Source organism: Amphiprion ocellaris, chromosome 17, assembly GCF_022539595.1.
Source record: "Amphiprion ocellaris isolate individual 3 ecotype Okinawa chromosome 17, ASM2253959v1, whole genome shotgun sequence".
In the NCBI taxonomy this organism is placed as follows: Eukaryota; Metazoa; Chordata; class Actinopteri; family Pomacentridae; genus Amphiprion; species Amphiprion ocellaris.
In genome coordinates, this window is record NC_072782.1 from 2,728,094 (window position 1) to 2,746,673 (window position 18,580).

The 18,580-nt window shown below is 41.4% G+C and overlaps 1 protein-coding gene across 1 annotated transcript in view; it reads right to left on the reverse strand.

The window, feature by feature from the left end:
* Positions 1–622: 622 nt before the first annotated feature.
* Positions 623–18,580, reverse strand: part of si:dkey-88l16.3 (low-density lipoprotein receptor-related protein 2) — a 34,308-nt gene continuing 16,350 nt past the window's right edge. Inside the window, exons 24-47 of the mRNA XM_023265940.3 lie at positions 18,260–18,526; positions 17,894–18,109; positions 16,498–16,671; positions 16,200–16,322; positions 15,682–15,849; positions 15,329–15,544; positions 15,026–15,255; positions 14,016–14,145; positions 13,084–13,277; positions 12,751–12,937; positions 12,051–12,260; positions 11,707–11,890; positions 11,150–11,351; positions 10,792–10,956; positions 10,399–10,644; positions 10,073–10,300; positions 9,388–9,522; positions 8,230–8,431; positions 7,760–7,885; positions 7,354–7,461; positions 3,473–3,709; positions 2,302–2,596; positions 1,948–2,044; positions 623–820 (exon numbers count right to left, since the gene is read on the reverse strand). Coding sequence (XP_023121708.2) covers positions 755–820; positions 1,948–2,044; positions 2,302–2,596; positions 3,473–3,709; positions 7,354–7,461; positions 7,760–7,885; positions 8,230–8,431; positions 9,388–9,522; positions 10,073–10,300; positions 10,399–10,644; positions 10,792–10,956; positions 11,150–11,351; positions 11,707–11,890; positions 12,051–12,260; positions 12,751–12,937; positions 13,084–13,277; positions 14,016–14,145; positions 15,026–15,255; positions 15,329–15,544; positions 15,682–15,849; positions 16,200–16,322; positions 16,498–16,671; positions 17,894–18,109; positions 18,260–18,526 — 4,406 coding nt within the window. The 3' untranslated portion in view covers positions 623–754. The remainder of the gene's footprint in view (positions 821–1,947; positions 2,045–2,301; positions 2,597–3,472; positions 3,710–7,353; positions 7,462–7,759; positions 7,886–8,229; positions 8,432–9,387; positions 9,523–10,072; positions 10,301–10,398; positions 10,645–10,791; positions 10,957–11,149; positions 11,352–11,706; positions 11,891–12,050; positions 12,261–12,750; positions 12,938–13,083; positions 13,278–14,015; positions 14,146–15,025; positions 15,256–15,328; positions 15,545–15,681; positions 15,850–16,199; positions 16,323–16,497; positions 16,672–17,893; positions 18,110–18,259; positions 18,527–18,580) is intronic.

Genomic DNA, 18,580 nt, shown 5'->3' on the forward strand with positions numbered 1-18,580 from the left:
ATGGAACTAAGGAGCAGGGGGAAGTGGAACCAAAATGGCACAAGGAAGTATTTGGTTGAATCTGGTATCGGCTTACAAAAGAACTGGTGCACTTAAACTGAAAGGAGAGTTCTTTAGAGGAATTTTGCAATGAGATATCAGGTTTATGCAATCACAAAAATGTATGTGAAGTGTGGCAGACAGACCACAATCACACACCCTTGGGAAGAAACACAGACATGCAGTCATTAGCAGATAAGTGCTATTGTGACAACGCTGTCACCACAGCAGCATTAGTAGGATATACAACATCATGTAAGACACGAGAATATCCAGACAATGACAGACAGGATTAAATGAAAAGTCTGTCTGCTTCAAGTCTGGGAAGTGAAGATTCTATATTTTTGGCATAACTGGTGTCAGTCCTAGTATGCTTGGCTGTAAAAACTGCTCATGTGAGTCGTGCTTCCATCCTGAGCTGATGTTATGAAAATATCTCTGCTGTGCAAAATGCCAATTTTATTAAATCGGTCTGAAACTCATTAGTTGGTCCTTAATATTTCAGAGCAGCTGTTAATTTGTGTTTGCTCTTGTGCTCATTTCTTTGCTACAAATGAAAAATCCACAAGAAGACTCTTTTATACATCAAATGTCATTTTTAATACAAAAAATAGATCGGCCAGTGACATGCAGTCTTGCTTGTAACATCTGAGACATTTCTTGTTCTAAAACCAACAGTACACAGCTGGTGTAACATCTGGACTTACTGAATGGTCTAACTGGTTTCCACTGATTTTACTGCTGGTGGGGAGTTTGTCACATCCACTGAGGACTCCAGCTCCTAAGAGAAGAAAAGACCATGTTTTCCCCTTAATATAGTAAATAAAATAAAGAAATTTAATAGAACTGATGAGGATAATATTAGAAATTTGGGCAATTTATATGAGAAATAAAAATTACATGATATAAAAAGGTGCAGAAATCACAGGTGCATATTAAAGCCAATATAAGTACAACTAAAAGATAATTTACAGAGCCATGTTGGCGGGTAATATTTAGAAAGGAAAAAAAACAATAATTTGTTGTAAATCGACTAGAAAAAAACTGAGATTGAAGTCACAAATACACATAAAAAATGTTTTGGATGAACCTCATCACACCACAGGGCTGTGGTTGCTTAGTCGCAGTGGGAATTCTACTTTTCAATTTGATGAAGTGATGAAGAAATACTTGTGATTTTAGCCCTGGATCATGGTTTTATCTTAAGCATCTGGACTCTCGATACAAACTGCTGTGACTTGAGACCACTGAGCAGAAACCGATACATGGATTTGAATGAGGAGATACAAGGAATCACAGTGTAATGGACAGAGGCATCATGTTTTATAGTGTCACACTTCATCACTAACATCTCTGTGCTGTATTTCCTGTTTACAAGTAGTGTGTCTGTGGTGTAATGAGGCTGATGCAACTTTGCAAAGCAATGCTGTGTGGTTCCCTGACAAAAAAAAAATAAGAAAAAAAACACCCATTTTCTGAGGGTTTTCACGTAAAGATTTGACTTCTTTTATTGAAAATTAATGACTATAATCTCAGGGAATGCACAAGTTTTATTCTTGTAAATGTACACCTCTTAAATTTAGTTAATTCCCTTAAATTCTGATTTTTTTGGGGGGAAAGTTTAAGGTGGTTGGCTAAGTTTTTAAACTTGCATGAAACTGCATTTTGCCCCATTTTGACAGAAAATACTGAGTATTTCTAAATAATCAGTATTTAATAGGTTGAAAAAGTTACTCAGTCTGATGAGAGTCTTTCCAAATTTAAGGTTGGATTTGAGATTGGTGACCAATATTTCAAAAGTAAATGGGTTTGACAATCATCAGTTTAACACACATGCATAATTCATCATTTCAGATGAATAAAAACAGTTCTGCAAATGAATCCGTCTTCCTGATATGACAGTTTTACCTCTGAGTCAGAATCTTGGTTTTCATCAGGGAGGCCCATGTCTGCCATCAGAGTTTCTTTGTCGATGGATCTGCCTCTGAGGGACATCAGTTCTCTCCTGTTGGAACAAAGTTAGAGAAGCCAAATGTTTATTTTCTACATGGCTCACTAAGTTACAACCAACAATCCAACACTCTCTTTAAGATTTCAGTCCAACCGAACCCTACAGCGGCTCACTTTAATGTTTAGTTGGCCTGAAATGACTTGCCGCAGCATGATAACAGTCTGGCTAAAAGCATTTCTAGCTGCCACTCCTTTTCAGATTGAATTCTTTCCCTGGAGTGCAAAAGACAACCCTCTCTGAATGACAGTCACCTTTTAGTGAAAATGAAAGCTGCAGCCATTAGAGCAGCCACGAGGCAGAGGACACCCAGAATCACACCCACATGGCTTTGTGTCTCTGCCTCCTGACAGAACTCTCCTCTGTAACCATCCAGACAGCGGCAGCGAGTTGCTTTTCCTTCTGTGAAGCAGCTGCCGTGACCGTTGCACAGTTTGAGACCACAGGAAGCAGGATCCTTTTTAACTGCCTTCTTCAGGTTGGGAGAAGAGCGAGGAGAGCCGCCGTCGTTGGCTTTAGAGCCAAAAGAGACAGAGTTTGAGCCCAGACCTGTAGAGAAAGTCGATGGTAGTGTTATTAAAATGTACTGGTATTACTTGTCAAAATATTGCACCATTGGCCTTAAGACTGGCAGGCAACCAACAGACGCTTACTGGTTTCACAACAACAATAATTTACAGAAAGTTGTTGTGCCCAGCTAAAAATAACGCAGAAAATAACCCCTAACAAAACCAGATACTGTCATTCTTAAAAACTTTGGACTCTTTTGGTACTGATTAAGAATAACCTGACTATTTATCATTAAACTTTTGAGGTGCTAGTAGATGGATTTACTACATTTGTAGCAGTTTTCCCATCAAACTCTCAGCACGAGAATCATTTTATTGCTGAAAATGGTGTCCTTTAACTTTGATTAGAATAACTGCCGATAGGAACTAGAAATAGGGCCCATAATAACTGAAAACAACGACTATCTTAGATAAAAGTTTGGTCATCCTTCTGGCAATCCCAGTACAATTTAAACTTCCAACAACTGCTCCACATTAAAAAAAAATAAAATAAAATTTTTAATCAGTTGACAGTTCATAATTTACTTCTACGTACTAGTCAACCAAAAAATGACTCAGGAAAAGAAAAAAGGAACTATGAAATCAGTTCAGGATCTCAGTCTGGTCACCCCATGAACATTTTCTGGCTCCACTCCTGCTGAAAATGGTCTAAAATTTGTAAAAATAAAAAATAAGTCAACATAACTTATTCATATGAGATCGCTTTCGTACAGTTACAGTCACCAAGTTGGGTAATCAAATCATTTCAAGTGGATTTAAGGTTTATGCATGGTGTTGTCTTGTGTTTGAGTCATGACAAAGCTAAGATTACTTAATACCCCTTTTGAATCTCTCCTCCACTTGGCTGAAAACTCACAGTCCTGCTCGTCCGACTGGTCTGGACAGTCCACGTGTCCGTCACAGAACTTGCTGCTGCTGATGCACTTGCTGCTGTCGAAGCAGGATGCTTCTCCGGCGGGGCAGGACGGCACTGGGGCACAGGAAGTGCCGTTGATGCTGTAGAAGCCCCACCCACAAGTACATGTCCGACCTCCAGGATACGGCAGGCACAGCTGGATGCAGCCGCCGTTGTTGTTGGAGCAGCTGTTGTTTCCTGCAGGAAATGGTTAAATGGGAACAGCAGTTTGAGAGTCATCATCCAGCAGCACCTTGGCTCAAACCTTAACCTCAGCATCTCAGCTGACTTTCATCCATCCATCCACACACTCATTCTCCTCCTTCCAGCTCCCCACTCTCTTGGAAATCACTGAATTTATCCAGAAATCAAAGCCATCCACCTGTCAACTGGACCATCTCCCCACACACCTGGTCAAAGCCTGTCTCCCCTCTCTGGTTCCCCTCATTTCTGCCATCATCCACTCCTCTCTCACCACTAGAACTGTCCCTACGTCCTTTGAAACTGCTGTCATCACCCCAATTTTGAAAAAACCTGTGGCAGACCAATCCAAATTCAACAAATTCCATCCCATCTCCAATCTACCCTTCATCTCATAAATCCTGGAAAAAACAGTTGCCTCCCAACTCTGCTCTCATCCATCCCATAATAACTGCTATGAACAGTTCCAGTCCGGTTTCCGCCCACTCCAGACCACAGAAACGGCACTCATCAAAATCACTAATGACCTCCTCATGACAGTTAATTCTGGACTCAGCATCCTCATCCTCCTCGACCTGAGTGTGACACACAGCTCTACCTCACCAGTAAACCCTTGTCCAAACTCCAGCCCATCTCCCTCACTGATTGCATCGCTGAAATCAAAACCTGCTTCACCCTAAACTACCTTAAATTAAACTGTAACAAAACTGAGGTTCTCCTCATCAACACCAAGTCCACTTGATCCAAAACCAACAGCTTTTCTCTCAACATTGACAACTCCTCCGTTTCACCATCCCCCCCAGGTTAAGAATCTGGGTGTCATCCTCGACAGCATTCAATCTGTTCAGTCTCACATCAATAACATCACCTGGTCTGCCTACTTCCACCTACAAAGCATCAATCGTCTCCACCCTTCCCTCACCCCCGACACCGCCGCCATCCTTGTCCATAGCCTCGTCACTTCCTGTCAATATCCGATAATTAAAGTAAAAAATCTCTTCTGATGAGTGAAACTATGATTTTTTTTTTTTGTACAAATCTGATCTTGCTTCCAAATTTTTGGCCTGTAGTGTATATTTGTGACATTACTGTTTTTTCTGTACAGTACGCAAAACACACAAGTTTTTACATGAAAAGGTTTGTGCAGTAAACAGTGCATAATACTTTCAGTGCTGGCTGAACATGTAGCAGAGTACACATCCCAGATGAGCAGACAGCGGTGCAGTCAGTGGCTTCACAGTAATTTTTCTAAATATGCTGCTTAACAATGATCCTAATCCCGTTTCAATATGACCAACACTGTCACTTTACAACCAAAAAATTGGCATCAGCCCCAAAAATCCAGCACTGGTTGGGCTTTAGTGCAAAGTCTGAATACAGCAAGTATTTAAATGTTCCCAGTATTTGTATATTTGCAGTTAGGTATGTCCACCCTACTGCCACAAGTCTAGTTCAGCTGAAACTGTGCTTGTAGAATGTGATGACATTATTTAAGCTCTGGAATATTCAAGAGGATATTGGTCATCTGCAGCTCAGGAGCTGTGGAACAAGTCTGAAGATCTCACTCGGTGATGAGACAAAAAAGCTGCTCTGCTATTTGCAGATGCCTGAACTTGTTCGTAATGCCTCTGTTTTTTATAAGAGCATGGCAGTTAGTATGTATGGTCATTGTAATCACTTAAGAACTTTTGAACTTAAACACTGAGGAAGAGGCATGGGATGAAGTGGCCTATGAGGGATGCAGTAAGTCAATTTACACACTATAAAGTTATTCACAGGTACTGCTATACAACAGTTATGTGCATGTGTAGAGTGTCAGAGTGTGTGACGGATGAACAGAACAAGAATGTGTTAATGCTCCATTCATCATTGCTCTTTCCCCACTGCAGGCCACAGCGACAGACTGGGATCTCTCACAGCTCGCCAAGCCTCATCTCCCTGCAGCCATCGCACCACTCTGCCATCTATTCAGCTCAAACCGAGCCTAAGTGAGTCTTTTCATTCTGCCTGCAGTGTCCGATAACACGCTCTAGCAGCTTCCTCCATTCAGGGAACAGAAAGGAAAGTTGAGGTGAAAATATAAGCACACAGATGGTATAATTCCCACTTTATGACTAACGGGGCAGTTCGGCTGTTTTACAAATTAAGCTGACAGTGTGCAGCAGGCCTGTTAGTTTGCATTACAAACCTGGCAGGGAATTAGCGCATTATGTGGCATGATAATAAAGAGGATTTTTAGTGTCGACAGGCCACTTTCACAGTCTAACCAGCCAAAGAGTAATCCGGCAGACTCCACATCTCAACACCCATTTGGAGTACATGTACATTTTGTGTGTTGCCCTCACTAAAAGTCTTCTTCCCTTGCATTGCAAGACATCTTAACTTCAATATGAACATGTCAAGCCATGCATCTTTACATGGAAATCACAAAAATGTGGTGGGTTATTCCCGGATGAAACTTTATCTGTGAGAATGAATGTAGCATTAGCATAGCAGCTGGCAGGTATTTACTGTTTAAGGATAGAGTGGAGGAATTGTGTCACGCTCCCACTAAGTGTGTTGCAGTCTGAGCTTCTCTGTTCTTTGTTTTGGTGGCTAGTCAGGCCATGCAAGCATGTTAGTGCATGAATCCCTCGCTTGGAAATGGTCCATCCTTCCTGCATTTGAAAATGGACTGATGACAGATGATGATGTGTTCTTAAATGTATTGTAAAGAGGGCAGTTTTCAGACTGGTGCCCTCCAAAAAACACAGCAAAAAATATGAGTATTATGTTTATTTGTTTGTTGTCTCTACTCTCCTGTGTGTCAAGCAGTCAAAACAAAACATGGACTTAACTGGAGCAAAGTGTAGTTAAGACATATATGAAGTGAAGATAATGTTGTTCAAATTGACATTTTTTTGTTGGCAACTTTTCTGGCTGTGAATCAAAGTGAAGGTATGAGGTGCGTAGGTCTGAGCCGCTGGTGCTCTAGTGGCCTCCAGTGGTTCTGAATGTCATGTGCAGCAAATTTGACCTACTTCTGACAACCTGGATTCACCCCAAACCTATTTCACCAACCTTTCTTGAAACTCACGAGCTGGTGCACGACCTAAAATCGACAAATCCAGTTCTTCTGTTTGCCCAACAAAATAGTAAACTCAGTTGTGCTCTCACAGCTGGACTGTTACCCTGTTATGTTGGTGGTTTAAAATGTTTATTTTGCTTTATGTGATTTTCTACTAATTTTAAACCTCTCTAGCGGCCTCAGTGGTTCATGGTTATAGCTGCTCCCCTCCCTCCCAGTCATATTTTCGAACGTCTCACCTTCCCTTTTGAGGCCATCATTGAGTTTCCCAACTCTCAACTTACCTGTTCTTAGATCTGCTCCTTTGTCAACAGTCAGTGTCAGTATACTGCATATAGACGAGAGCTTTCAGAGCAAAGTTGGTTGGGTGCTGCTGTCTTTCCTGTGTAACAGTTTAGCTGTACTTCTTTTGCCTCCTTGCTGCACACTAACTACCAAGTAAATCACTTTTTACTCCATCTTTTGTGTCACTTCCTCTTCATGCATTCTGCTGCCAGAACTGTTCAAATGATCCCATTTTGTAGTTTGTAAATTACTTGTGCATGTACATCATTAAGCCTGTTTCTCTACCTACCAGTCTGGCTGTTGTTGCTGAAGGCTCTGACTTCCAACACACTGGTCTTGGTCTCAAACCACAGCTGTTTGGGCTGGAGGCCGTCACTGAACCACAGTTTGGTTACATCTACACAGGTTGACAAGCAAAACAATGTATTAAAAAGAAGCTCTATATATTGAAAAATAGTATGTTGAGTCCAGAAATTAGAAGTAAATGGGTAGCAAGGCTAGGTAGGAAACATTTCATATGTGTTTTAGTGTTAATGATCACTTTAGTTTTTACCATCACACAAGTCTGCTCGACTGTGACCCACTACCTCTGGAGCAGTTTAAAAAAAAAAAAAAAAAAAAAATCTATTTGTAGCAACATATTTGGCAGTAGCTTGAAAAGACACATAAAAAGTTTAAAAAGTAAGTGTCCTTGCCTTTATCCAGGGTGACCCAGAAGAGGATGTCTGCAGTGTGAGTGAAGGAGATGAGCAAACCAGGCCCCATCTTGAACTGTTTATATCCTGATCCATCTACTCCGATGGAGGTAATCACACCTTCACCTGAGGAGAAAGGAATTCGACGGGTACACACAAAGTTTGGGTTTACAGTAACTTTTTTAGCATTTGCATGTCTTCTTGCTTTAGATAATCTATCACAAAATGGAAAATTTTGGAAATCACAGGTCTTTTCAGAGAGAGGGGGTTTCTACTGGCTGCTCTACCAATGCAGATGTGCAAACCTGACCCTGCAGATGTTGGAAAACCACATTCAATAGCAAAAAATCTGGCTGGGAACATTGCTATTCCAGCAAACACTGCAAAGCACCCACAAAAAGTTAGCTAGACTTATCAAAAGGAAAGTCTAACAGTAAATATATAGTAACAGTAATGTTCCAAGTCCTCACCAATGTCAGCCCAGTAGATCATTGTTCCATTGTTGGAGAAGACCAGTGACATTGGGATATGTGACTTCCTCCACAGCACTACTTTGTTACGACCATCCATCCAGGCGCAGTCCACTTCAGTTTGGCTCTTTCCACCTGCTAAAACTATTGTTGAGTAGCAAAGTCGACCAGTGGGGGGATGCAGCGCGATGGATATGGTGCTCTGAAAAGGTAAACATGATCTGTGCTATATTTACCACAAAAAAAGGAAAAAAACTAAATGGCTAGCAATTAAATCAACCCTTTGATGTGCAGTGTCAGTGAGGAAATACCCATTTTCCGTTGGACTAGGGTCACTTTTGACCCATGTTGTGCATCAAAGGTTAAATTAAAGTCGGGAGTAGAAAGAATAAATATCTACACCACTATTGTAGCATATTTTTGAGATGATTAAGATTAGTAGTTAATAGTGTTCTAGTGTTCTAGTAGTCTTAAGTCTACTCTAACTCCTGAGGCAATTTGTGCCTTTCAAATTTGGCAGTTTTTTCAAAGATATTTTGTACTTGTACTTCTAATAACAGCACATTTAGTTTCATTCGCAAGACATATTAGACTTTCATAGCAAATGCATGTACAACAGGCTCAGAATTAAAGCTAAGATGCTATAAGTGTCAATATGAAAACTGAATGTGATTGTAAATTTTGATGCGTTTATTTCTTAAACAGATGGTCTATATCATTAAAAAAATTACAACTCAATGCCAATATATTGTCTTAGCTTATTTACACCGAAAATTTCAATGCTGCGGGATCAGTAAAGGTGTTATCTATAATCTCTATCTATAGTCTCAATCGTCTATCTCTTGTCTCTATCTCGTCTATCGTCTCCATCTCATCTATCTATCCATCAGCTCTAACTCTTGTCTATCGCCTCTATCGTCTACTTATTGTCTATATCGTCTATTATCTATCTATCTATCTATCTTCTCCTCTATCATCTGACTATTGTCTCTATCGTCTTTATTGTCTATCAATCTAATTATTGTCTCTATCGTCTCCATCGTTTCTATCATCTCTATCTAGTAAATTTCGAGCCTTAAATATATTTGAGAAGAGGGAGGAAAGACTCACGTAAATATTAGAAGATGATGATTGATGTGCAGAGAAAAGATCTTTTACCTTCAGCGATCCTTGCAGCAGTGAGGTGGTGTAGCCGCTATAACGGGAGGTCACGTGGATATCAGGTCTCCCATTGCTGCTCCAGTAGAGGTTGGAAGTCACCCAGTCGACCGCCAGAGCCGTGACTGAATCGTCCTGTTGCAACCGAGAAAGTTAGCTTTCAGAATTAAAGTTCAACCAGGGAGTGACATTTTTACTGTAGAGCTGCTGGCTTGCAAGTAATTAAAAGTTACCAACTGTAGGTTGTCCAAGAGTCTGTGTTTTCATCAGCACTGATCAGTAGTGATTATCAAAGTCACACTTTTTTTTTAAAAAAAAATCACAGGATCAAAAATAGCCCCATTTTTGGCCATACAGAGAAATTAAGCTTTGATAGCAAAGTAGTGAAAGCAACCTGAAAGTGCTGACAGCCATGAAACACCATCATCAAAAGATTTAATTAATGGTAGATTGCCAACATCCTGACTGAAAAATACTGAACCAAGTTATTTGCGCTGTAAGCATGTTTACTCCAGTGTTTAAATGTACAATATGTGAGATTTTGAACACTGATACACCAGAAAACCTGCCTGCAACGTAAAGACAGAGTGGAAAGTGCAGCTGGTGCTTTAGGGACATCTAGTGGTTCAGAATGTCCCACTGAGCACCTTTAAGATCTTCCATTTCCTTTGAAATTTACATATACCTCGAGTTTCAGCATTTGTCCAAGGGGTGCGAGTCCCTGTCTGGACCTGGAGCTGCCCAGTTTCAGCACATCCACAGATCCTTGTCCTGAATAGGCCACATACAGAGAAAGATCCTTGAAGGAAAGATCCAGCCCCAAGGCCTCATTTGTTCCTGGGAGGGTCAAAGCTCTGCTGTTCGGCATTTTTTTCAGAGCAACACCATCACGACGCATGGAGCGCAAGTAAATCTACAAGATGGGATTTAAAAATGACATGAGCAGGAGAGGAAAAAAAGCAGTTGTATCAGTTATTATGCATCCAACCAGAGAGGACAATGACCATTCACCTGATAAATCATCCTGTGAGACAAGAGCAGGACGAACGATGACTCCCGAGGCTGAGAGCAGGTCATGTTGTCCTTGGAGAGCAGCAGCCCCTTTGGACATCGACACACTGCATTCGGTCCCCTTCCTGCTGGAGATCCTGGTGCTCCAGATCTGGATTTCCCTGCCGGGGCCAAAAGGCAGAGATGGGTGCATCGCAACTGGTCACAAGGGTTGGAGACGGCCGGCTGGGAAAGGGTATGCATCAGCTGGGGAGAGGAAACGTGAAGGTCAAAACTCATAGCTGCGATAGCATCTCCATTGAACAGTTAATTTAGGTTGGTACATACAACCTCTCAGAGTACAAGCCTCTTCTCTGAGAGTGATAACCACAAGATTAGAAGGGAAAGACTTACTTTCAGTCCAAACGGCTGCCCTGGTCTCTTCAGAAGAACCTTTTGATCTTTCCCAGTGTTCTTGTCAGCTGAGCGGATGGTTCTTCTCTTGGTGTCAGACCAGAAAAGACGATCATTGAAGACTGCCACAGAAAAAGGGCTTGGTGTTTCAGCTAACTGGAGGATCTAGTGAAAGACGACCAGAACCATTACTAATAATGAAGGATAACTGGGAGACTAAATGTCTACTAAACATCAGGAAAGTTAACTCCATGTGAAAAGCCCATTGAAGGTGACCACATTGCGTCTCCTCATTGTTAAACTTTAAAGCCTTTGGAACCCACATGCTTTGTGATTCATCCTTCAAATATCTTGTCACCTTGACGTTGTCTCCATCCAGAGAGGCCGAGCCAATGCAGCGCATCTTTTCATCAGCCCAGTACACTCTGTTGTCCAGGAGGTCGTAGGCCAGACTGACTGGCCAGCTCAGATCTCGGCTCACCACCACCTTCCTCTTTGAACCGTCCATCCCAGACCGCTCGATCTGAGGGGTGCTGCCGATCTCAGACCACAACATCAACCTGAGAACATCGATAATGCAAAATACCCAATGATGAAGGATTTAGTCAGGGGCTCTTCTGCTGCAGCAACATCGTTTTAACACTGCTTCTCTTTGCAGATTTTAAGGGCAACAAAATTCTCTTTTCTTTTTATTGCTCTATTAGAACAAAAAATATAACACCAATTCAGTTGCTTTTTTATGTGCAATAATATGTCAAGACTGGGGTTTTCTCTTTGGGACTAATTGAGTGCAATAACAGAGATGTAGCACTTCTATTCTGTTTTAATGTTAGTACAGTTCTATACACTAATCGAGGAGGAATCAATCGAGGAATCAAATCGTTAGGTTATTTTAAACCAGGTCGAGAACTTTACCCTCTATGTGGCAGCAGAACCAGTGAGCTCGGCTGCTCCAGATCTTCACCCAGAACCACAGTGTACTCCTGAGATTTCACAGTTTTGTTGCTGAGCTTCACTGCCAAAATCTGGCCGACCAGTCCGTCCACCCAGTACAGGTTCTTACCGACCCAGTCCACTGCAATGAAGTCCGACTTCACGCCTATAAAAGTTTCAATGTGAATATCACAAATTCAGCTAAGTCTTTGAAGTGGCCTAAATAAATTACATGCAACCACTGCCTTTAGTTTCTTATTTTCTTTACGTCTTGTTCATTTTTAAGATCAGCAGCATATTACAAGACAGGAGAATTCCTCAGATACCTTTGATCAGAATCCCTTTGTTTGAGGTTTTCATGTCAGCCCAGCGGATGCTCTGGTAGTCGGGACTCAGCCAGTAAACTCTCTGCTGAGCCCAGTGATAATCCAGAGAGAAAACCGGCCGACTGACAGACGAGAGGAGACGCAAAGAGCCACTATGGACTCCCAGCAGTAACAACTCCGACTGCACTGACGCCAGAAGCAAAGGCTCATCTAGAGACAGAAACATGACCAATAAGTTTTTATTTTCAGAGTGGGAAACAGATCAATGCAGCACAAAAATGAAGCACAAAGGTTTTGGCAAAGATTTCTAAAAGGTTTGTCTAGTTTCCTAAGCTTTATGCTCACCAAGTTTGACAAGCATGAATGAATTCCGAGGTTGCAGCTCATTAGTTTACCAGCACTAGAGAAGTTAACAATATCTACTGATCAAAAATACGGCCTTTGTACAATTACAAAAACAAATAAAGGCTGCTGAGAGTGCATGAACATAATGATCAAACAAAAGAGAAACTTAGTAAAACATGGCCACCATTTGTAAATATCTAACTTAAATGTTCTTGAGTAACGTAGCTTCTCATAATGAACATTTTTCTAGCTTCATTGTTTGGCAACATGCTCAGCCAACAGTTAACAGCTGCCTGTCACGTAGAGCACATCTTAATTTCTCCCCCTATACAAGCAGTGTGTAGTCCAACAGCACCTTTTGTCTTGCAGCTCTTGTTGTCAGGCTCCAGGTAGAAACCAGGGTGGCAGTGACAGCTGTAGGATCCTCTGGTGTTCAGACAGGTGTGTTTGCATACAGTGTGTGAAGCTGAATCACACTCGTCAATGTCTACACAGGACAAAGTGTTGGACTGGGGTCTGAAACCTGCAGCACAGTAGCACCTCTGGAAAAAAGACATTTTGAAGTCAAGCAGAGATGTGCTTAGTGTGCATGAGACTGTTCTGTGCCTGTTTTGAGATGCTTTGACACCGTTTTCTCTCTGACTTCTCACAGGAAAAACCAGCAGGTACTCATCAGTTCTGCACTGACCGGTCCGTTTGGGGTGCTGACACAGTGGTGGTCGCAGCGAGGAGGTGATCGACTGGAGCAGTTGCGTTGAGCACATCCAACGCCTTCATCTGAGCCGTCGGCACAGTTGATGAACTTGTTGCACACCAGACTGGGACCAATACACTCTCCACTGCCACACTGGTAAAGGTGAGATGGGCATTTTCTCTGGCTGCCTGTGAAAGAAGATGTGTGGATTCAGTTGTTACACTGGCACACGTCTGAGACTAAAAAATTCATTTTTACAGCACTGGAAAGTGGGCATCTCATATGTATGTTTTTAACACTTCAACAAAATTTGAAAAAGGTTTTTTATACGAGGCTCTTTTCAAAAAAGTCCGTCATTTTTATGCAAAACTGGGAAATTAGCTAAGGAAAATTAGACAGCAGGAATGATGAAAATACCCTTCTATAACAATTTTCTTACTAGAAAGGATACCAATATATAAAAGCTAAATCAAATACTTCAGGAATTTTGCATCTGTCATTTCTGACCACGTTTTTAAGGACTGAAACTTTAAGAATAAAATCAGAATAGTCATTTTAGCTTGATTTCAAAATCCAGAGATACATTTATTTCAAAAAAGGACTTGAATTTCCTTCCTGACTTTTGAAAACAGAAAATAGTTTTCATTGAACATACTTTCTACCAACATAGTGTACTAGTTTTGCTGAGTCTCGCCCTCCCTGCCTCTGTGGTGTTGAAATTCCCAAAGAAGCGACTACTTTCCATCTGCTTTCTTATTCTTATTCTTAGGAACAATGTCTAGTAACAGCAAAGCTAAGTGCTTTATAAACGGCATATTTGTGCATGACAAGGTGAGAGAAGTGAGTCCTCCCTGAGAGCCACAGTGTAATAGTATTTCACACACTGTTCAGGAGCTTAACAGTGGTGAATATTTAGGAATGCTCACATTTGTCCTCGTCCCTGCCGTTGTAACAGTCCTTCTTCCCATCACACCTCCAGGAAAGAGGAATGCACTGACTGCCATCTCCACACTGCCACTGGTATTCCCTGCACTTTGCTGGAGGAGTGTTGCAGTTCTGGATACAAATTGGAACCGTTAGATCAAATTCATTTGAGTTCAGGTTCCACATTCAGCCCAATATGATCCCAAGTGGGCCGGAGCAGTAAAATCACAGCTTAATAGCCTATAAATAACCACAACTCCACTTTTTCCTTTTGTTTTAGTGTAAAAAAACTACACTCTGAAAATGTCCACATTTAGGGAATTAGTTTTTTTTGTTACAAAACATTATGAACAAGCTGAAATTTCTGAAGCAAAATAAATTCAATTTCAAATCAAAATGACAAAAGTTGGACAAAAAAATGAAAACAAGACCAAATATAAAAATGAGACAAAATGACAAAAATGAGACACACGAAACACAAAATGAGACAAAAGACATGAAAAAAAAAGACAAAAAAAATTAGACAAAAAAGTTACAAAGGGACCAAAAAATAGACAAACGACAAAAATGAGACAAAAAATTACACAAATTAGACCAAAAATGACAAAAGAGAGACGCAAACAACAAAAAATGGACAAAAAACACAAGCAAGACAAAAAGGAAACACAAAAACCAGAAACAAAATGACAAAAACACAAAACAAACGACAAAAGTCAGAAAAAACAAAACAAAATATAACAAAAATTAGACACAAAATGACAAAAGAACAATGAACAATCTAGTATTTTACTTTATGATCAAAACAACTTGTCATGGTATAAAAATTATAATTTATAATTTTACAAATTAAGAAATTGCAGTTAATGTCTTCTCTGTAATTTTTACACTTTGAGGAACGGATTGGACCCTCTGGAGGACCACTTTTGGCCCATGGGCCGCATGTTTAACACCCCTGCATTAGATTATGTTTAGGGACCCCTTAATTCTTGCCTTAACCGTTCTCCTTCCCCACCTTCTCATCTGATCCGTCTTTGCAGTCGTCCTCGCCGTCACAGAGCCACTCTTTCTGCAAACACTCGTGGCTGTGTGGGCATCGGAGCTGCGACGGGCAGCGAGGGGGTCTTTGGCAGTCCGCCTCATCGGAGCGATCGCTGCAGTCGGCGTATCCATCACACCTCAGACCCTCTGACACACACTGACCGCTAGCACAGCGATACTGGTGAGCCTCACAGGCCACCAAACCTGGAAACATGGATATCATGTACGGTTTGTAAAGCAAATTTGATCAATAAACTAAGTTCACAAAGTCACCCACCACACTTTTCTTCATCTGACCCATCAGCACAGTCTCTCTCTCCGTCACACAGGAAGGTGTCTGGGATGCAGCGAGTTTTGCCGTCACAGAGGTGATGGCAGCCCTCGACCAGCTTTGAACAATCCATTTCATCGGATCGGTCCTGGCAGTCGTAGTGTCCGTCACACACCCGCTCCTGTGGGATGCATTTCTTCCCGTGAGAACACTGGAACTCACCTGTGGAGGAAAAAAAGAGATCTCAAAGATAAATATTTGTCCCCCACAACTAACTTTGATAAACCAGATCAGTAATGTTTCTCTACATTTTACCTTCACTTTTGAAACTTTCTCCCAACTCAATGGACAAAACAAACCTGCTTTGCACAGAGTAGCACATCCCTCTTCGTCTGAGCCGTCCTGGCAGTCCTTCTCTCCGTCACACAGATGGCTGTACATGATACAATCCAGGCCGTCTTTACAAAGCTTGAAGCCTCGGCGGCACTTCAAAGGCACTGATCTGGCATTGGGCACATTGTTGGAGGCTTGGCAGAGAGAAAATTATGCATCAAATAAGGGTAGCCAGCTTAGCTTTTCATAGGAGAAGTTGTGTGAACTTGATATCTGAAAAAATGTCATGTTTGGTTGGGCTTGGTAGCATGTTGCTTGGCAGTTGGTTAAACCAGTGTTTGTGTAAGTAGGTTGGATGTTACCAGGGGGTTGCTATTAGGCTATTATCTATAAAGGTAGACACCAAGTACATAAGTATGAGTTTTTATGGTGTATTTGGATAGTTAGAAGGAAAACTGTGCTGACAGATCAGTAAAGGTTTTCTTGGATTGTATCTACACCTTGCACTTATCACTGTGATGCTGTATTTTTCTTCTTGGCTTACATGTGGCAGTAGAAACAGCTGTTTGACACTGCTTCTCATCTGAGCTGTCGGCACAGTGGGCGCGACCGTCACACACTTCCTTCCTGGGGATACACTTTCTCTGGTCGCCACACAAGAAGTCATCTGATGGAGAAAAGGAAGGAGTCAATGATATCTACCCTGAAACTCTGTCTTATAAAATTACCGACTGCAGAACAGTAACATGATTATGAGTGAAGAATCAAAATGAAACATTCTCTCCCTCCATTAGCCTCCTTTATGAGGACTTCTGCTGCCTTATGGTGATTTCTGAACTAACCTGGGTTTTGACATTGGACCACACAGTTGTTTTCATCAAACCCATCAGGACAGTCTCTTTGTCCATCACACAGCTGATTCTGAGAGATGCACAGTGATGAACCTGGACAGAGAACTGATGGACTGATGCAAGGTGAGGTGAGACCAGGAGACTCTGTCGCTGCAGTAACCGGGTCTGAAAAAACAGGATTGGTTAAACTGATTAAAACTGTTGAACATCACAAAACAAATATGCCAATAAAAATGGGTAAACGTGTATTGGTACTAAACTGGTTTCATTACGTTCTTCTACTATTGCAGTTTCAAAAGCTTTGACTGTTGCTATGGCAATCTATGTCCAAATTCATATTTAAATGCTGCATTTCACTAATTACACTCTGAAATAAGACATAAAAACTCAGCCTTATTAATTGCATCATCACATGCATCAATGTTAATACAGTTCTCAGATTAGGGCAGTAACACGTGACCAGAAGGCAGGCTAACAAGTTACAACTACCTTACAAGACATCTAAAAAAGGTCAAGTACATGGAATAGCGTCCAAATTTGCAAACGCGACTCCAAAAAAAGTCAAATGTCGGATTTGCAAACTACCTTTAAGAAACAGAATAGACGTCTTTTCACTGCTAAAATGTTCTTTTATGGCTGATGTTGGTGCAACCTGCATGCTAACAACTTATAATGTTAGGTTGCCAGTTGTGGCTAACTGTCATGCTACCTGCATATCATCCTGAGAACCAAGGGGGGAAAAAAAGCATCTTTAAAAATTTAACCCTTTTTATTATTTTTATTGCCTTTTTGGAGGGGCTACAATTTTTCTTGACCAAAAGTTTAACTGAATTCCGTCTTCAATTTATAATTCCTGGCATGTACATAAACAAGAAAATATATCATTACCATAAGTAAAATAAAATAACATCTTAACAATATTTGACTGAACTTTTCTCTTTTCCTGGCAGCAGAGTTTTGCTTAAGTCTCCATTTTATCTCAGCATGAAAACAAAGTTCCCATTTTCCCACCCAATCATGAGATATCATTAATAACAGAGGATGTCCTGTATTGAACACATCAGGATTTAGTAGGGGAGCTCAAATAATTCAAAAGACACAGAACAAAAACAAATGTCCAGTACAGAGAACATAAATGAATGGGCTGGGTCTCAGGAGGATATGATGGCAAATTCGTATTTCGGGGCTACGGCTGTCATTTAAAATCCTTAGAGTCTGATTTTTGTCTTTATCTCTCTCTCTCTCTCATCCCATTCACTCATAAAGCTATACTCAAAGGTTACTGAACCTTCAAAGCCCTAAAAACCAGTACAGCCCTCTTTCCAGTGTTCGACCTTCCACTGGTAGCTTCTATAAAGGATGAATGAATCCTACTCTGAGGACTCACCACAGCCCACTTCATCTGAGCCATCCGGGCAGTCTCTCTCTCCGTCACACAGGAACTTTTTTGGGATGCAGCGGTTGCCGTCGCTACAACGATGGTCACAACTCTTGGATCGTTCCCGGCAGTTCAGTTCATCAGACCGGTCCCGACACTGCGGTTTCCCATCGCACACCTGAGCTTCAGGGATGCACATTTTCCCATGGAAGCACTGAAACTCACCTGGAAGTAAATAACTCATTTACAGTGCAGAGTGACTGATTGAGCTTAACTTCAGGGTAAAGCACAATAAAATGTGAACATTTCTTTTATGAGTTTAGTATGAAATCTTCAAGATTTATCTAAACGTTGAGGAGTGTAAAGTGAAACAACCTTTGCTGCAGGTTTCACGGCATCCCTTTTCATCAGATCCGTCCATGCAGTCATTCTCTCCGTCACATACGTGGCTGTACAAAACACACTCTGTGCCATCACTGCATGGCCTTGAGCCCATACGGCACTTCAACACGTTTGCCCGAGATGCAAGAGAAGTCGCATCCAGACAGTTGAGTTCGTCAGAGCCGTCGTGGCAATGAGGGCGACCGTCACAGATCAGATTCCTGGAGATGCAGCTCCTACGGTCCATGCAGACAAAGTCAGCTGTGGAGGAAGGAATCCATCAAACATCACACAAAACTAACACAACACTTCAGA